Source organism: Medicago sativa, chromosome 6, assembly GCF_051527215.1.
Source record: "Medicago sativa cultivar Bolivia chromosome 6, Bolivia_mono, whole genome shotgun sequence".
NCBI classification, from domain to species: Eukaryota; Viridiplantae; Streptophyta; class Magnoliopsida; order Fabales; family Fabaceae; genus Medicago; species Medicago sativa.
The window spans coordinates 83,858,461-83,878,055 of NC_140754.1; the positions used below are offsets into that span (position 1 = coordinate 83,858,461).

Consider the following 19,595-nt stretch of genomic DNA (forward strand, 5'->3'; position numbering starts at 1 on the left):
TTTTCTTCTAAGAATCATGCTAACTAGTCATTTGAAAAACTAGTTAAAGAAAAAAAAGTAGAAAGTTTTAGAATAAAAAGAATGCTCTTTACATTTTTAAGAATTTGACTTACAAGTTCAATTTTTTTTACTATATTATACTTTTTAACTAGTGTCTTGGGACACTGGTTAGCATTTTCCTTTTTTTAATAACAAATATTGATAATTAGTTGTTAACAACGATAACCCATAATGCAAAATGACTTTTATGGATAACATCTTCATCAAACGATACTCAGTCCATGGTGCGAGATGAGTTCATTATCGATGATTCAACAACAACACCGTCAAACGACACTCATCCCATTATGCAACTTGATTTCATCTACAACGAAACAACTACCACACCTAACCCATATTGTAACTCGTATGTCATAAGGGTATAGCGATACCAACAATGTATAATATCAACAATGTTAAGTGTAATCGCGCACCATCAACCTAATAATTTATATATATATTTTTTTTAAGAAACCAAACTAACTCACCGAAATTGGCACTGAATGAATCAAATTTGAGGCCTTCAGAGGAACACATTTCAAAGTCCTAAGTCAACACCTCCAGACCAACCCAAATGAGTTTAGTCTATCCATACCTTAATTAAGTTCATTATCTAAGGTATTTCAATTGTTATCATCCTAAGTATTGACTTCGGTAGTACCTAGAGTTTTTCTTGATTTTTCATCTTAGAAATAAATTTTTGTTAACCCAAAAATCGATTTTATGAAGCTCAAAAGCTTGGTTAACTCTAGACTTTGATTAAACCTAATTTTATCACTTAACTACAGGAACGAATCTAGTATAAGGCTATAGGTATGGCTATAGCCACACCTCATTTTTCCTATTTTTTCTTCTTTTTTATGGAAAAAGACTCAAAATCATGAGAGAAAGATCGAGGAAAACTGTGTTATAGGATTATCGACAAATCATTACAAATGTTCTAGTCTAAACCAAATAAAACCAATCAACCGAACTAAACCAAAACAGTTTGTTTTATTTAATTTCACTTCTCACTAAAGACCAAACCATTCAAATGTATACCATATTTTAAGGAACTAAAAATCTATATTTCAAGGACTATAATTTAACTTTATCTAATAATGCAAATTTAAATGTATCCCATAAAAATTTATAATTTAACTTTATCTAATAATTCAAATTTAAATGTATACCATATTTTAAGGAACTAAAAATCTAACTACAAATTTTACTCTCAACCTATTTTTAAACAACACTTTCCGAGTAGTATAGATATTATAAAATTAAATTAAAACCGATATCACATTTTTATATTTTCATTTTTTAATATTTGTGTCTTTTAGACAAGAGTTAAATATGTTTTTAGTCTTTATAAATATATCAGTTTTTGTCCTCGTGAGCTTAGCTCAGTTGATTAGGACAATGCATAAAAAATAAAAAAATATGCAAGGTCCGGGGTTCAAACCCCGACCACTACCAAAAAAAATATATCATATCAGCTTTTAGTTTTAGTTTCTCTAAAAAATTTGTTTAACTTTTTTGTCATCAGCTTTTAGTTTTAGTTTCTCTAAAAAATTTGTTTCTCTAAAAAATTTCTTTAACTTTTTTGTCCCTAAAATTTTTTCAATCTTCATTTATGGTCCATCCTTTAAAGCAAACTCATATGAAGAATTCATATTTTTGAATAAATTTTTTCATAAGAGACTATGTGCCAAAAAGATGTGAAGAACACCAGTTGGATCCATCAGAACCATAGAGAAATTCATCCATAGAAGGAGTAAGCTATGTTAATCTATTAAAAAACCTAAAGCCAAACTAGTGTTGCAAACTGATGGAGAGGAAAGAAGGGGGGAGAAAAAGATGGTGGAGGGAGGAGGCTGAGTAAGGTTTGTTTCCTTTCAAGGGCGAAAGAGACCTTGATGGTCAACCTTGCACTCAAACAAACCGCACTTCTTTACAGCATATCACCAATGATAAAAACACATTGTTGTAGAAGGAAGAGGAGGAGAGAATGTGAGATGATGATGTGAGAAATGATGAAGGTTTGAAGGGTATTTATAGGAGAAATTTTTGAGGATTGTGTTGCATAGAGCGTAACGACTCTTAATTAAGGGTAAAAAACGTGTTCAAAGGGTTTTACCAGCCATTAAAGCTGCTAAAACCCTTTGAAAAATATGTTCCATGAGTTACTCGTCCAAAACTCTTACTTGTTTCAGATTATATAATCCAAAAATTATCAAAGCTTTTTAGATTATATAATCTGAAATGCTTCAATAATGGGTGAAAATGAGTCAAACTTCATACTTTGTAGGGTGAGAGATATTTCGTATTACATAATTCCAAAATATTATGTACATAATGTTTTTTGTGTGGTCCACATTGTACCTTCAATTTTTGTGGTCCACGGTGTCCAAAAACCTCTATAAGTAAGTGTACCTGTTTTCATTAGCAGTAAACCACACAAAAAAAAACCATGAAAATTGATGTCAATGATCTCAACACCAAGCTAACAACAGTTTACTACAACGGAGAAAACCGCCCCATCTGTTCAAGATTCACATTGATGTCACCCTCTCTGGTTTGAAGGATCATCCAGATCAAATCAACCGTCAACTCAACCACAGAGACACAAGGAGGATGGACGGTGTTGAGCATCGACATCCAACGACCGACTGAGTCGGGAGTGTGAGGTTCAGTCGGATGAAGCTCATGAACGACGACGACGTTGGAAGCTTCGTTGGTCCAATTTGATTAACAAATTGAGACCTGGTTTAAGGCTATAAATAAGCTTGCATGCATCAAAAATTTCATTCATTCTTCAATTCCCATCTTTTCTTAAACATTTTAGTTTTTAAGCAGTGTTTATGATGTCATGGTCATTGCTGAACGTTCATAGAATCCCTGCAATTACTTTGCATTTTATGCGGGGATTCTACGACGGTCAGCAGAGACCTTTGACATCAAATACGATACATAAAATAGAGTTTCGTGAAGTTTTGGATTTTAGATTCTGAAAATCCCTAACAATCTTATTCGGATTTTATAATCCGTACTGAGGGTATTTTCAGAATTTTTATATGACGCGCAAGAATGGCATAAGGTGGGAAAAGTAAATTCCAAAAATGTATTGTTTTTGTTCCCGTTTTTTTTACAATTATTGTTCCCATATATTTAAACATTTTTCTTATGAACTTTTAGCACCACATCATCTCCTCTTGAGCAAGAATTGTTTTGTATTCCCGTTGTAAAGGGAAGTCGTGATATAAAATACAAAGAAAATTAAATTTTGTTTTTCACTTCCTTGAATCAATACAAATTTGACATGAATCAGCGATAATATTGGTTGATATCTAAGTATTCAGGGCGGATCTAGTAAGGTGTGAGGGTGTGCACCTGCACACCATGCAGTTATGAAATTCACACAAATAATCCTTTTTTTCCCTTCTATTTGCACACCCTGAGTTTCTCAAATTGCACCTGACCAAGAGACTTTCTCGGCTTCTCGCTTTGTTGCCTATAACTTGCTTCCTGTCTTATTAATTTGGTGGTTACTTTTTAGGTCCCCCAATATCTTTTTAAGCCCCTAAAAATACAAGAATAACCTTTATTAAACGTTCGGTACATAAAAAACCGGAAGTACATTTTTATTTTGCACCTTCAGTGTGTACATACCGGAGGCACATTTCACATTTTCACATTTGCACTTCCGGTAGTTACATTCCAGATGCACATTTTGAAAGGTTCTTTATTTACGCCCATGTATTAACTGTGTCAACCACAAAGGATATTAATCATCCAATCAGAGTGCACACACACTAGGCTGATCCCAAGAGCAGAGCCAGACTATTGTCTCACAGAGGCCAAAACAAAAAGTTAGTGACAATTTTTTATAAAAATTCTAGAAAAGATGAGAGGTACGGGGGGTACTGTTTACGTGGCCTTTGGACACACTACCACAATGGCTAGCTTTAATAAAGCAAATATTAGTTTCAAATAGGTTTATGTGCATTGAGCTTTAATTACAAATTTAAAAAAATTATAAATGGGCTCAAGCCCCTAAACACTTGCCTGCATCCCTGGCTGATCCAGAAGATGCAATGATATAAAATTATCTGAAAACCACCTGCAAGACTATACTCAGAACTAAAAACTAAACTAATTCATTAAAAATTCATTCACAATTCCAGAAGGATAAAGAATTGCAATGATACAAAATTATCTGAAAACCATCTGCAACACAGTAACCTCACATAGTCTGATAGAACTGAGAACAATCAAAAACTCTAAAACCTCTAACAAGTACTGATTCATGTGTATATTGACAAAAATAGTTTTACCTTTACTGACGATTAGTCTCACTTGTATTCTTAGTTCTGACTCCTATGTACTGACAAAATTCACTAAACTCTACTACTCCCTCCGTTTTAAAATGAGTGTCGTTTTAGGTGTTTACACACATATTAAGAAATGCAATGATTAAAAGAAAGAGAATGATTATTTTACCAAATTATTCTTATTAACTATTGGTTGGTTTTAAAAGCAATACTTTGGAAGTAGTGTGCAGAGTATTAATTGGAGGGTACAATTGAAAAGAAAAAGTTATTAATGCATTGGAAACTGAGAGCGACACTCATTTTGAAACAATTTTTTTTGGCTAAAGCGACACTCATTTTGAAACGGAGGGAGTACTAAACTACCACATTCAAAAGCGAATAAAATAAGGGTCTTGTTAACTTGTGCCCTAAGGGCACAAGTTAAGGAGCTTAAAATAGAATTAACAAATAAATTTTATATTTAAATGATAACTTTTGAAACTTTCAAAGCATTGAATGCACAACTTTTAAAAAAAAGTTTCTACATTTGGTTCCTTAACTTATTCCCCAAGGGCACAAGTTAACATTTCCCATAAAATAAATAAAAGAAATTCTTGCCCCTCCATTCCAAATCTTTGCTGCAATATGTTGGCCAAAACTCGGCAACAAAGACGTGTCTCTTTCCAACACTCTCATCTTGCTCAAATCAAACCTCTGTTTTCTCTCTCATTTTCCCTCTTCTCTCTCAATCTTTGCTCTTCTCCTCTCTCAATCGCGACTTCTCTTCATCCTCCTCCAGTTCCGGCCACCTCACCAGAAACCACCGCGAGAACCGTGGTTGAGAGTAAACATACCCTGAAGAGAATCTCACATCAAATCCAGATCTCTCTATTCCCCCTTCATGAATCCCGTCCTCTATTCCCCCTGATTTTCATCCTGATGATTCTCCTCCTTCGCAATCACCTTCACGTGCTCCCCTGGTAGTCGGCAAAGTGGGATTTAGACTTTGCGTGATGTGAAATGCGATCAAGATTCTGATTCCGGGTCTGTTGAACCGTAGGAGTATTATGCTGGTGGTCAGAAGAGGTAAATTTCATTTTTTTTATTTTAAAACTTTTTATTGATTTTGATTATGAAAATGCATGTGATTTCTTAGGGTTGTAATTTTTTAGGGAAATTGATAATGATTATTGTGATACAAGGTTTAGGTTTTGTGAATTTTGAGATTTTGTTTCTTTTTACGTCAATGTTTTTTTAGTTTTTCTTTTCTTTTCTTGAATGTAGAATATAGAGTATAGATTAAAAAAATAATATACTTTGAGTGGTTTGGTTAAAATTTTAAAATAAAAAGTGAATTCCTATTGAATTCATGATTTTTGATATAAAACAATCCAACATTACTCTTTTTATAGATTAGAAAAGCTGTTATAGTAAGCATCATGAATTCTTAGGGTTATGACTTATGGTTGCTTCTTTTCTGTTTGTTCATATTGTTCATGTTGCAATCTAGATTAGCTAACGTAGTTGGTAGCTGTTGTTACAGGGGCAAGAAAGATTGGATTCAAAGGTCAGGTGTAGTGGTCTGGATGTGGCTTTGAGACTGATATGTTTTGTTGGTTATAAGCGTTATACTTGAAGTACAAGCTTTCATCGGTCCCATATGTTAGTTTTAATTTTCAGCTACTGGTATGTTTTACTCTTTTGGGTTAATTCAAGTAGAATTCGAGTTTTTACAATGGTTTGCATGTCACCAGCAGTGTTCTTCGGCTTTGGTGTTTTGAGATGTGCTTCGACTGTAATTTTTATTGCTCTTTGGTGTCTATTTTGAGGTGTGCTAAGGTTGTTATTTTTCAAACAAACAAACAATATATTTGTAGTTCTAGTATGATTTGAAATTGACTTGGTGATCGAGGGTGAGATGATTCTGAAATTGACTTGGAGCTTGAACATTGCTATCTTATATTTAGTAATGCAAATTGAGTTTATTTTGTTTGTTGGTATTTTAAATGTTACAACTATTATTTTGTCTGTGATTCTTTTGGTTTTTTATTTAATTCACTTGCTGTAGTTAATGTATGATTGATAGAGTAAGATATTATTTATGATTTTTAGTCTTAGTGCTAAATGAATTGTTGAAAGTTTTATTCCTTTCTTACCATGTAAGAAATTTCAGACAGTTTTTGGATTTTCAATAGGATGTGGTGAAAGTGTTCTATGGTTCTCTTTTTATATTTTCCCTCGCAGTTTCTTTAGTTTATATTTGTTGTGATTGAGTGTATGTTGGTAGAAATCACTACTATGTGTCTTTTGACAATTCTACTACATACCTGTTCATCTAAAATATAGACACTTTCCTTATCTATTTTTGCAGATTGAATGATTTTGCAGCAGACAAATTCAACTCTATGAATCTTGAAAGAAGGTTGATTATGCAGCTTGATATAAAAATATACAATTAGAAGATATGTATATGAAGAATTATCTCATATTTTAAAGCCTTAGGGATCTTGGTGGTTAAGTTATGTGGATTATATGGACAGAATCCAATGTGTGTGCAAGGGATAACAGTTTGGATGGAGCACATAGGGATGCTTCTGATGGTTGTCAGTGTTTTGTGTGTAATCTCTGATTTTTGTTCACATCTTCAATTTGGTTTTTGGATTTTTTTTTCCAGACATTTTGTTTCCAATTTTTATGTCTGATATTTACCAGGTAAAAGAATATCAAAAGCATTTCTTCATGAATTTGATTTCGGCGATTTTAAAATGTCAGCTGAATTTAATTAGCATAACATATATTATAAAAATTTGATTGAAATACTAATTGTTGCTTAGTTTCATTCTTCTTCAGAAATGTAATGGTTCGTACTTCATATTTGCTACTGATTTTATTTGAAGGTTTGATTGGCAGCTAAGTATCCCTTATAATAGATTGCCCTCTCATACATAAGCTTCAAAATGATCATCTTTTGAACCTTTATGTGTGTTATGTTGTGTTTGATGTCCATTGTATTTGGCATCTTTTTAAATATTTTTTCTGCTCTGTGTTGCATTAGGAAATTCTTTCTTCCTTTTATTTTTATTTGAATTGCTGGATTTTCTACCTCTTATTTTATGTAAGATTAGTTTGATGTCCTTATTTTAGCAACTCTTAATTTGATGAAGATAATATTAACTCCTATAAATTACTTATAATCATAGTTAACGAGGGAGTTTACATTAGCTGAAATATAAAAGTCTGGTCTATAGACAAACTTAAAAGCCATATTTCATGTTCCTACTATATATGTAAGGCTCACCACCATTGATTTTCGTCTATTGAAGACTAACGTGATAAATTTTATTTATTTATCAAGTTTCGTTGAAAAATAGAGATATTTCGGTTTTGTTAATTGTATTCTTTGGTGTAGGGTTGTGTTCTTGCGGCAGCTACTTCACTACAAGAATTCCCTATATTAGTGACCAATTTAAAATTGCATTACTGGCAGATTTAGACCCTCAGTAATTACTGGCGGTCTAAACCCTCAGTAATGCAATAAAAACCCTCAATAACATTACTGACGGAATAAACCCTCAATAATTCGGTTAATTATGTTACTGACGGATAAATTCCGTCAGTACTGCAATTGACAGATCTGCCTTAGATTAGTGGCGGATTTTTTCCGTCAATAATGATGTTGCACATGGGATTGAACTAGTGAGGGATTTTAATCTGTCAGTAATGTTATGAGAGATTAACAAATCCACCACTATCCCTTTATTTCCGCCACTAACCAATTAATTCAACTTATAATAATAAAAAAACAAAATAAGAAAATTAGATCAAAAGCAGAAACAAAAACACGCTTCAGAAGTGAGAACGCGTTCTCTTCTTCTCCCAACCAACAAAGCCAATCGATCCACAAGACAACCACCACACCGCTGCCGGCCAGCCGCCGCGACCACTCAGCTCCTTCTCCATCCATCACCGGCTCAATTACTCCCCTCCTTCTTCAGTTTTGAGAGTTATCTCCATCTCTCTCCACAAACCCTAATTGTTGTAAGTAATGTGAAACTGAAATATTGAATGTAATTTTCTTCAATTATGATTTTGATTTGATGATTACATGAGTTCTTTAGTTGATTGCCATGAGTTCTTTTGGAAATAAAAATCCATACTTTCAATTTCAATTTCTGTTGTAGGAGTATATTTTGGGCCTTAATCAACCTCTAAGGATAGTTGTTGGAAAATTGCTTTTCTGACTTCAAAAACGTCATATTGACACAAGAAAATTACATTAAAGCTCCCAGCGGTAGTTAACTGCCGTTGCAGTCTGTATCATAAGAACGCATAAAACTTCCAGTTTCTGGTTAACAGAAACACATGCAACAAAGTTCAAAAACATACCAAATTCACCCAAACCTTTATTTGCACGAAAATCATCCAATTTGCTTCAAGTTAATCACAAGTAAGTACCTTTCTTCCTATTTACATGCAATGTGGGTTGTGTAGGGTTGTATTTTCATAATTTGAGCAAAATGTTAGTGTTTAGGTTATTCAATTATTAGTGTTGATTTGTTTCAGTCTGTTAATTGTTAGTCACACCTGTCTATTGGTGAATTTAACATGGTTATGATTCAATTGATAATTGCATTTGGAATATGAGGCTAAAGATTAAGAGAACTTTGGTAGGTAGGGCGTTTGAGTTTGGGGATGGTTTGATTTCTCTATTGTTTGGTGCTTTATAATACTTTGCTTTGGTGAGGAAACAAAGGATATTATAACATCACTACAAATTTGGGTCAAGGGTTGATAAGTGTCGTGGTTCAGTTGAGGCTTTGTATTATTTTGTTTATTACTTCTCCTTTGACAGTGAACCCTGTTTGTGAGGTGTTTGAGAGAAGGTTTTGTGACTAATTTGGTTGCTCTTCTGGTGCCTAATTTTGCTGATTTACTGTGACTTGTTGGAAACAGTGTGTGTATTGTTCTTGGCTTTGTGTTTCCTGCTTTGTTTCATTGTATGGTTTTCAAGGAGGTGTTGGGTTTGAGTGCATGGTTTCAGATTCAGCCTTGTTGGAGACAATTTTTTTATACTTGGTCTGTATTCTGCCCAACTACGCTGCTTGTGTTCTCATTTGTGAATCCATGTTTGGAAAAAAAAAACTTAAGTTTTCGACACCCAAATAAGTTTGTGGAAAAGAGTAAATCAAACATTCAAACTAAGAGAATGACAACTAAAAAATCAGTTGAAAAAAACAGCAACAGTTTGGTTCGCATAAAAACAAAAAAACAGCACCTGCTAATGTCACATGGCAGCTGTTTGTGGTTGTGAGTTGTGACAGGGCTTCAAGAAAAAAAACGATTTCTTTAATTTGAGTGTTAATATTAATGTTTAGTTCCTTTAAGCCTTAGATGCTTAAACTTCTATGTTTTTTATACTTGTTTTTGGTATTTACCTTTATGTTTTGCTTAAGACCTATGAATCAGGAGAATGAACAAATAGTCAAGATGACTGTCGACTGAGATACAATCTTCGGTCAATTATATTAAGGAGATGGTTCTTGATTTATGACGAAGAGCAAGGCCACGGTGAATTATGATAACTTGATGAATAACAAATTTGCGGCCAGCACAATTTGTGGTCAATATTCTGATGAAAAAGATAAAGATCTACCTTGTTCTTGAATGAAGAAGGTGGAATTACCAACCTTTGAGGGCAGTGACCCAATTCTAACAGAGCATAATTAATAATCTGTGACTATCAAAACCATAGGTGAAAACATACAACTTCTTTAAAGAGTATACAGTTAAAGTTGAATGAAGCTAAGAGAACATAACCCCACCAATCAAACAAATTCAAGTTGGGATATTTGGCATAAGTCTAACTTAAGATATAACCTTAGTCTTAGACAGAGGTGGTGGTGGTTGATTATGGATATGTCATATAACATATTCCCAAATAAATAACATAAATGACTAATTGATCTATCATCTAATAGAAGTTAGCAACAATAATGGTTAATTGGCTGTTGGCTCTCTACCTAAGATTGAAACTAAAATTTTATTCATGTAAACAAGCCTTTACTATTTTTCTAGAGTGTTGTTGAATTGTAGTATGGGTATGAGATGGGATCCGTTGACACCAAATCTTAATCATTTATTATGTTTAATCGAAGGGTCCTAATTATTGTGAAATTAACTCACGTGAAACGTTCTCCACTTGATCCCCCCTAATATGCACACTCGCACCTTCTCCTTTGTACTAACCACCAAAGCTTGAAAGAACAACAATGAAAGCTTCTTTTTCTTATCAATTATCTCAAATCCTGCCACTACTTATTCATATCCAACAAAGACAACGCCGATTAATTTCTATGCACATCGATAATTGGCTACCACACAGTTTAATTTAAAGGGTTTTCTAATTTACCATAATCATAAAAATTGATTTTATATATTGATATATCATGAATCCAAATATGTATTTGCTTTGATGATTTACAAGCCGGTCAATTGATTTATAAACCCAATTCCTAGACTTATAATCCTGTCTCAATTTGCTTACGATTTCATGAGTTCTACATAAAAAATTGTCATTAATTTGCTATTAATATATGGAATTAACAGAAGGGAAATGAAGATTGCAAATGATGAATGAATTCTGACAATTGGATCTAGTCGAGAAAAACAATTCGTTAGCTTTTACCAAAAAAAAACAAAACAAACAATTTGTTAGCTTTCAAGTAGAATTTAAATCTAGTGTGTCTTGTTAATTAAACACACATGTGAGTTAATTTTACAATAATTAGGACCCTTGGATTAAATGTATTAAATGGCTAAGATTTGATGTTAACGAATCCGTTGATACCTGGTGTCAATGGATCATATATATATATATGGGGAGGGATATATTGATTCCAAGAGTAAGTGTTTAAAGTTACTCCACATCTTAGCCCTTAATTTCAATATTAATCAATGGTTGTCATTAATTACTATCAATCCCTATCATAAGCCTTCTTCTACTCCTTCGTGTACATCCCATGAGGATCTAAAATAAATGGCTACCTCAATGTCGCTTGCCTTCATCAATACTATCTCAACAAATTTTTTTATTGAATAGGATTTAAGCAGGCTGGATTACTACCAAAAATAAAAAAAAACAGGCTGGATAATTTTCAGATAGTGTGTGGAAGTCTCATGGGAGGAATAATTAGTAATTAATCATAACCACTCATTAATAATAAGATCAATGGTCAATGTTAGGAGTAACTTTAAACATATTTATATATATATATAAATCACTCAATATATATATATATATATAGGCATTTGCTATGATACACCCACTTATTTTTTAGAAGGTGTGTTTTAGCAAGTTATAACTAAAAAGTAGTTAAATACACCTTAAGGTGTAACTTGCTAAAACACTCCCACATAAAAACTAGTGGGTGTGCTCTAGCAAATCCCATAGGCATTTGCTAGGATACACCCACTTATTTTTTAGAAAGTGTGTTTTAGCAAGTTATAACTAAAAACTAGTTAAATACACCTTAAGGTGTAGCTTGCTAAAACACTCCCACATAAAAACTAGTGGGTGTGTTCTAGCAAATCCCTATATATATATATATATATATATATATATATATATATATATATATATATATATATATGGGGTTTGCTAGGATACACCCACTAGTTTTTATTAAGGTGTGTTTTAGCAAAGATATAACTAAAAAGTTGTTAAATACACATTAAGGTGAATGTTGCTAAAACACACCTTCTAAAAAATAAATGGGTGTACGTTAGCAACTCCTATAGGCATTTGCTAGGATACACCCACTTATTTTTTAGAAGGTGTGTTTTAGCAAGTTATAACTAAAAAGTAGTTAAATACACCCTAAGGTGTAGCTTGCTAAAACACTCCCACATAAAAACTAGTGGGTGTGTTCTAGCAAATCCCTATATATATATATATATATATATATATATATATATAGTCAGGATCTGTTGACACTAGGTGTCAACGAATTCGTTGACACCAAATCTTAACCGTTCTTCATTTTGATCTTAATGGTTCCCATTTATTCACTTAATTGTTAATGTGGGGACTCATCAACATTATTCACTCATTCCTTTTTTTTTTCTTCACCCAATTGTCATTTACGGAATTGAAACAAATCCCTAAAGCTATCGCAAACTCGATCAAGCAGCAACGCATGATTTTTTTTTTCTTTCTATTTCCAATTGCTTACACCATATCTTGTGGGATTTATTCCAGTATACATATGTGACCATGTTGCTTCAGTTTCACCTTTATTGCCCTTTGCAAGAAACTCCAATACATCATGACAAAAATCCCCCTATGTAGTATCAAGAAACAAATTACATTTGAAATTGAATTAGGGACTAAATTAAGTTTCAAAGGCTTAATGTTGTGGTCCTTGCTTCATTCCTCATTCTTGTGTACTCAATAACAAAAGATCTTCAAGGAAGACGATCAAGGATTATGCGTTTTGTTTTTGTTGGAGTAATCTCAGGGATTAATTAAATCAACAAATAGGGTCGTTCCTAGAGTTTTATAGGCCTTAGGCGTAATATGAGAAAAGGGCCCTTTACATAATAAATCATAATTTTTTTTAGTTCATTGTTGTGATTTTATAGGCCTTCTTTTCATTTTTTCCCTGCTTTTTACTACCAAAAAAAGGTGAGTGGGCCATATGATCCTAAATTCGTCTCGCATGATTTAGCGTAATGATATAATTTAATTTTTTGGAACATTTTAAAGACAATAATAAGATTAATTTCTCTAGTAGGCTTATTTTCAACTAAAATATAATTTTTTTTTGTTATAAAATTCCAATTTCTTAGATAATAAATATGAACAATATATTTAATATTAGCGAGGCACATTATTAGAAATTAAAGGCCCAAAAAATATCACAAATTTATTCGATAATAATTTTTTTGGCACATTATTAAGAACAACTAAAAATTTTATAGGGAGGGTGTATATAGAAATATTTGTATATAAGGGGGTATATATAGCAAATTGAGACAAAAGGGCCATACATATTAACAGGCTTAATCACAGCTTTCAACATGTTTGGGCCTTTAACTAAATCTTGCTATACACACCCCCTTAAAAACCAAATATTTCTATATACACCCCCTATTGTAAAATTTTTTTTAGGGCCCCCTACCGGCAAGGGCCCTAGGCCGTCGCACCACCCGCCTATGCCTAGGGCCGGCCCTGTCAACAAATTATTATCACATGATACACACACATTTAAATCTTTAGTTTCCATATTTTCAACCATTAGATTAATTAGATTGAACGGTTGAGATTTGGTGTCAACGAATTCGTTAACATCTGGTGTCAACAGATCCTAACTCATATATATATATATATATATATATATATATATATATATATATATATATATATATATATATATAGGGGGCTGTTAACTTGCACCCATCTAAAAACATTAAGGTGCAAGTTAACAAGTTACACCTACTAGTTCTTTACCAAATAACCTAATTATCACTATTCTAAATGACTTTAAATGGAAGGGTAGTACTGTAATTTAGTTAATTACATGATTTTTTTTTTGTTTTTGTTAATAGTCATGGCTTTAGAACATGTACAAACCATCCTTAAAAAAAACATGTACAGTGAGGTAGCAATATTTTGTTTGTTTAAGAAATAAAATAAAAGCAAATTTACAAGTTTGTCCTTTACTTAAAACATATTTTAAAAGGATAGTAGTGGGTAATTTGGTAAAGAACTAGTAGGTGTAGCTTGTTAACTTGCACCTTAGTGTTTTTAGGTGGGTGCAAGTTAACAACCCCCATATATATATATATATATATATATATATATATATATATATATATATATATATATATATATAGGGAATGCTACAACACACCCACTCACTTTTGTGAAGGTGTGTTTTAGCATGATGCACCTTTTTCATTTAGACAAAAAGACCCCTTAGTTTATTTTAAAAAAGACAACATTAGAGGACATAATTGTAATTGACATTCAAATGTTTATTTTTTATTTTTAAATTCCATATTCTTGTCTTGGGTCCATTCAATTCTCTTTCCTACGTCCCACTGTTCTTCAATCTTCACTCCCTCTTTTCACGTTTCCTTCCTGTACCAGGAAACCTGCAACTGATTTTTTTTTTTTTTATTATAGAAATTAAGGTAAAAACAGAAGAAGAGTTTATGAAACAAATTCCACATTCATGGCATTAAATTTGGATCATACTAAAATGATAGTATGAATAAATCATAGGAAACTTCTTCATTATAATCTGCTAACAATAATATATGATAATGTTAACATTAGAATTTTATCCTTCTTATTGTTAATTAAGTGTTAGGGAATGTTCATTCCAGAGAGTAGACAGCCGTACCAATTTAGAATCCACTCCAGCCATTGTTAACGTTGGAAACGAGGTGTGGAAGAAGAAAAAATCTGGACAATTTTGACTTAAAGAAATAAATTAAATATCAAATTACAAAACTACCCACTACTTAAAACAACTTTTAAAAAGGAAAAGTGGTTTTTTTTGTCCATTTTATAAAGGTGCATCATGCTAAAACACACCTTCACAAAAGTGAGTGGGTGTGTTGTAGCATTCCCCTATATATATGTATATATATATATATATATATATATATATATATATATATATATATATATATATATATATATTATTTCAAACAATCAGTTGAATGCTATTTTTTTAAGGAAGTTTAATACATCTCTTAAAAACTCATGAGCTGCATAAACGGAATTCAATTTCATTATCTCAACTTTTTATCTATAACGTCTCTACTATCAATTTTAAGCTTATAAAAACTCTTAAGTAACCACAAACTTATGACTTAATCTAAATTGAGCCAAAATCTAAGCATTATATAAGAAGCTTATTGTTTGAATTCTTGTTTCACTTTTCTTATTCTAATATTTTTAATGTGTGGGTGAATAAACAAACCACTCACTTTCAATTTCTGTTATTGTAAAATCCATACTTTCAATTTCTGTAGAACTGTTATTGTTAATATGGCTTTATGCAAAATTGCAAATCGACACTTTCACTTTCAGTTTTCTGGAGTAAATGTAATTCCGTAAGTGCTTTATGGGACCCCTATTTGTTATTAAAACTGTTATGTTCAATATATTGCTGTGTGTTATGAAAGTGCTGTTGCTGTTATTGTTCACTTTCACTTTCACTTCCTGTTATGTTTCAATTTTTGTAGTACTCTTACTATTATTGTTCACTTCCACTTTCACTTTTACGTTATGAAAGTGCTCTGTGTAACTTGTGTATGTTATTTTCAATATAGTGCCATTGATTTTCTTTTCCAGTTACACTTTAACATGCCTCTCAGGGACAAGAACTTGTGTATGTTTATTAATGTGTAAATAAGAACTTGTCTATAACAATGTTTCAAAAGAGCAGACTTAGTGTCCTTGGTTGCCTGTTCTCTGTCAACAACTATCTTTGCTTCATATTATGCATAAACCGTATGTCGAAGTTAAGATGAAATGAAATTGATAAATTGTTTCTTTGCAACATAAAAGTTAAGTTGAAGACACCCAAATGGACGTAGAAGAACAACAGAAAGAGGAAGAAGATCCTTTTCTCAATTTCGTTGACCAAGCAAGATCCGAGCTATTGTCGCTAGATGACGATTCTAATCGTGATGATTTGGATACATCTGGTTATGGTTGGAGTTGGATTGTATCTCGCATTCTTAAAACTTGCATTGCTTATTCAAGCGGCGTTACTCCCGTGATTTTGCTCTCTGAACTTTCTCAGGTATTATTAGACGTACTAGTTAGTTACAACAATCAATTATACTAGTTAGTTATGTTAGATGATAAAATGCCTTAATTAGGGATTTGTAGTTGGTTAGATTAATCTAATTTGGAATTAGGTAGGTTAATTTAGTTGTTAGGGTTGTTTTTGATGTTATTGTGATGAGGTTTTGTGTTTAATTAGGGTTTTGAGTGATGATTTTGTTTTTTGAAGGCGTGGAGCGAGCAGCGCAGGGTTGCGGTACCGAAGAAGAGGCTTGAATTAATTAATAGTCTGAAGAAAAATAATCGGAGGATAAAGCTTCCAAACACGGTTACTATTGATTCCATTTATGAGAAGAAATTCATTGCTTTGAATAGTGTTCTGGAAGCTGTTATTATTGATGCTTATGTACTTCCAGGTACATTGAAATCAAAGCATTTTCTTGTTTTAGTTTATTATATGGTAAAAAAACATGGATGTTCTACATGGCAGTTGATCTATTCCCATCAAACTGTGTTGGCATTTTTCGCATATTAAGTAGAATAAGCATGTTGAATGTTCATTTAACATTGTCAACTGCATGGAGGAGGTTCAAAACATGCCACATTCCCATGGCAAAGGTTGACTGTAGCACTTATATAACCTACCGTTGAGGCACAGTTCTATCAAATTATTTTTAATTAACATTTGTTTTGATATTTTTTACCCCATTTTTAGTGCACTTGGAAGTGATTTGGTTTAGGAGATATAAGTAAAAAATACCTCACTCTAAATTAGATTTTAAAAAATTAGCTCTTCCGATTGTGGCCATCGTGTTACTAATCCCAGTTGCTAGGACAAGGATTGGCTGTTGTCTCGGTTACTAGGATAGATTGCCGACAATGGACTTTAGCTTAGTATACATCAGGTTTATGAGTTAAAAACATTGGCGTCATTTGATCCATGTAGCCGACCCCACTTAGTGGGATAAGGCTTGGTTGTTGTTGTTGTTGTATAAAGATACTTAAGTGTAACTATGAGGTTTAAATAATTTACTAGTTCATCAATGTTCCTCTATATATGAATTCATCAACATGATCCATAACCTTGAATTATGATATTTTTTCCCTTTTACAAGGAAGCATACCCTCACTAGTTTCTTTTATTCATTACAGGATTGAAAACATTGAATCTGCGGAAGTTCGAGGGAATTTTGGGACCTCACAAAGAAAACAGATCACTCTTGTTGATGGTGATGGCGTCACATTAAAATTTTTCTTGTGGGGTGAGCAGATTCTCCTTGCCAATTTTTTCAGGTGAATTTTCACATTGTCAAACTTATGAAGATGAGTCATTCTTTTCTTATATGTGGATAACATTCACCATTTTGGTGGGTTACAGAGTAGGAAGCATGCTTGCCCTGGACAAACCATACATTGCAAGTTCTGTAGAGTGTGATATTCAAACAAGCGAGGAATTTTGCCTTGAATATGGAAGTGCAACACAGTTATATTTGGTGCCTTACATTCAACATGAAGAACAGGTGACTTAATGGATTTTTGTACGACATTACTATAGTAATTGTCATATGGAGAGAAAATACTAAGCAGCTCTGTTGATTAGGTATGTGTATCATTGACACCAAACCGCCATCAAGGTTCAAGGCAAATGGGTTCGTGTAATCCCACTCAGGGTCCCAGGTTCTCTCAAGTGAGCTTGCCTTGTGATTCTCAGGGTACCGTTGATTTCAGCAATTACCCTCTGCGGGTGAGTTTACCCTCTACCACTCTCCAAAATAAAGTAAAATGAAATGATAGATTTGTTTCTTATTTCGATTTTTTCATTTGCAATAGCTATCTCGCATTTAAGTTACTTTATTTATGTTAGAAAGATATCTATGCTAGTTGGAAGTCATACAACAGTTGTTCTTATGATTATGTCTTAGTTTGAGTTCAAAGGCAACCTGTACGAACATAAGTTATACAAGCTTGCAAGATTGCCTAACCGTACACCTGGTTTGCCTGCGTGTTTTTCCTGAACCTACTCCTATAAGCATCTCAGTTTTGCAAATTTATACATATATTGAATGCTTGTTGAATCGAGAATTTGAGGTCTTCAGGTTTGAATGTGCAACATGCCTTTTAAGTTTTAGTTGTCAAAGTAGTTGATGTTGTTTTCATAGTGTGTGTGGTGCATATACTCAAGTGTTACATAGATATACTCCTTTTCTTTTATGGTGATCGACTCTAATTTTCTTCCCTTATTATTTTGAATTTGTGTCACTAAAAGTTGTGAGTGTTTGAATTGTTCAATTAATGTTAATTTCTTGTTTCACTTTTTTGTTTTCCAGAAGCTAGCTTTGGTAACACATTAATTGACATTTAAGGGTCAAGCAACATCTAATACTCAAGAAGCGTTGAAGGATTTGCAAGGATTTTGAGTTAGGAGAGAGATCAAGATCAAATTTTCCCGAATATTATGATACTTAGTTTATTAATTTAGTTTTTAGACTGTACAAATATTATTGATATATTTATGGTTTTGTACGAATATTATGATGATATATGTCGTTTAATTAATTTGCGTCTTATTAAATTAAAATTGTATTTCATTAATTTATTTGCGTTTAATAAATTTTATTTCTTTAATTAAAATTAAAAAGTGGAAAGGAATCAAAAAAAGGGGGAAGTACATTACTGGCGGAAATTTCCGTCAGTAATTCAGATATGTATAAACATTACTGGCGGAATTTTCCCTCAGTAATGGAAAGGTGGTTTTGACAAAGCATTATTGAGGGATTATTCCGTCAGTAATTACTGGCGGAATAATCCCTCAGTAATGCTTTGTCAAAACTACCTCCCTTTTACTGAGGGAAAATTCCGCCAGTAACATTACTGACGCTCATATTACTGAGGGATTCGAATCTGCCAGTAATACATATCAGTGAGGGATTTTTTGCATTACTGAGGGATTTTGTCCCCCAGTAAAAAACCAAAATTCTTGTAGTGCTTGGAAGATCGATGGCTTTGAGTGTGCAGAAGCTGCAAAAGCTTTTTCTATGTACAAAGTGATGCAGCTAACGATGATGGAATGCTGCTTGAGATCTGTAATATTTGAAAGTGATTGTGAATGTTTAATCAAAATAATTACCGAAGAGTTGGAAGAACCTAGGAACTATGTTTGGAAAATTGTAAGAGGCATCAAAGTTCTAAGCAGGAAGTTCAGTAGGTGTTGTTTTTTGTTAGAAGGACATGAAATTGTGTGTCTCATAACATGGCGAACATTCGCTGTTGAATTCATAACAGCAAATGTATTCCTACAATAAAATTGCTATGATTTGATTCGTTTTTTTAATATGTAAAGATTGCAGTGATCACTTCAACATTCCTATCGTCTCAATATCTATGCTATTTCTCAATCAAAGTAACGATTTAAAAAAAAAAAATAGATATGTCTATTACATTAGTTTTTTTTTTTAAAGAAT

At 32.6% G+C, this 19,595-nt stretch overlaps 1 protein-coding gene across 4 annotated transcripts; it reads left to right on the forward strand.

The window, feature by feature from the left end:
* The first annotated feature begins 5,004 nt into the window (after nucleotides 1–5,004).
* Nucleotides 5,005–18,690, forward strand: LOC146917497 (uncharacterized). 4 transcript variants are annotated; one of them, XM_085719324.1, is made up of 9 exons: nucleotides 5,005–5,417; nucleotides 5,875–6,017; nucleotides 6,703–8,369; nucleotides 15,913–16,150; nucleotides 16,364–16,550; nucleotides 17,287–17,427; nucleotides 17,513–17,654; nucleotides 17,735–17,878; nucleotides 18,462–18,690. In XM_085719324.1, the coding sequence occupies exons 4-6, from the start codon at nucleotides 15,932–15,934 to the stop codon at nucleotides 17,379–17,381; spliced, it is 501 nt and encodes a 166-aa protein (XP_085575450.1). In that variant the 5' UTR covers nucleotides 5,005–5,417; nucleotides 5,875–6,017; nucleotides 6,703–8,369; nucleotides 15,913–15,931; the 3' UTR covers nucleotides 17,382–17,427; nucleotides 17,513–17,654; nucleotides 17,735–17,878; nucleotides 18,462–18,690. The 4 variants fall into 4 exon arrangements, with proteins under 4 accessions (XP_085575450.1, XP_085575453.1, XP_085575451.1 ...); XM_085719327.1 differs by having other exon boundaries at nucleotides 17,287–17,396; XM_085719325.1 differs by having other exon boundaries at nucleotides 5,875–5,993.
* The last annotated feature ends 905 nt before the right edge of the window (nucleotides 18,691–19,595 follow it).

Coding starts and splice junctions, on each gene's coding strand:
- LOC146917497 (XM_085719324.1), top strand. CDS start 15,932: ATGGACGTAGAAGAACAACAGAAAGAGGAAGAAGATCCTTTTCTCAAT. Junction 16,151..16,363: donor TGCTCTCTGAACTTTCTCAG/GTATTATTAGAC, acceptor TGTTTTTTGAAG/GCGTGGAGCGAGCAGCGCAG. Junction 16,551..17,286: donor TGATGCTTATGTACTTCCAG/GTACATTGAAAT, acceptor TATTCATTACAG/GATTGAAAACATTGAATCTG.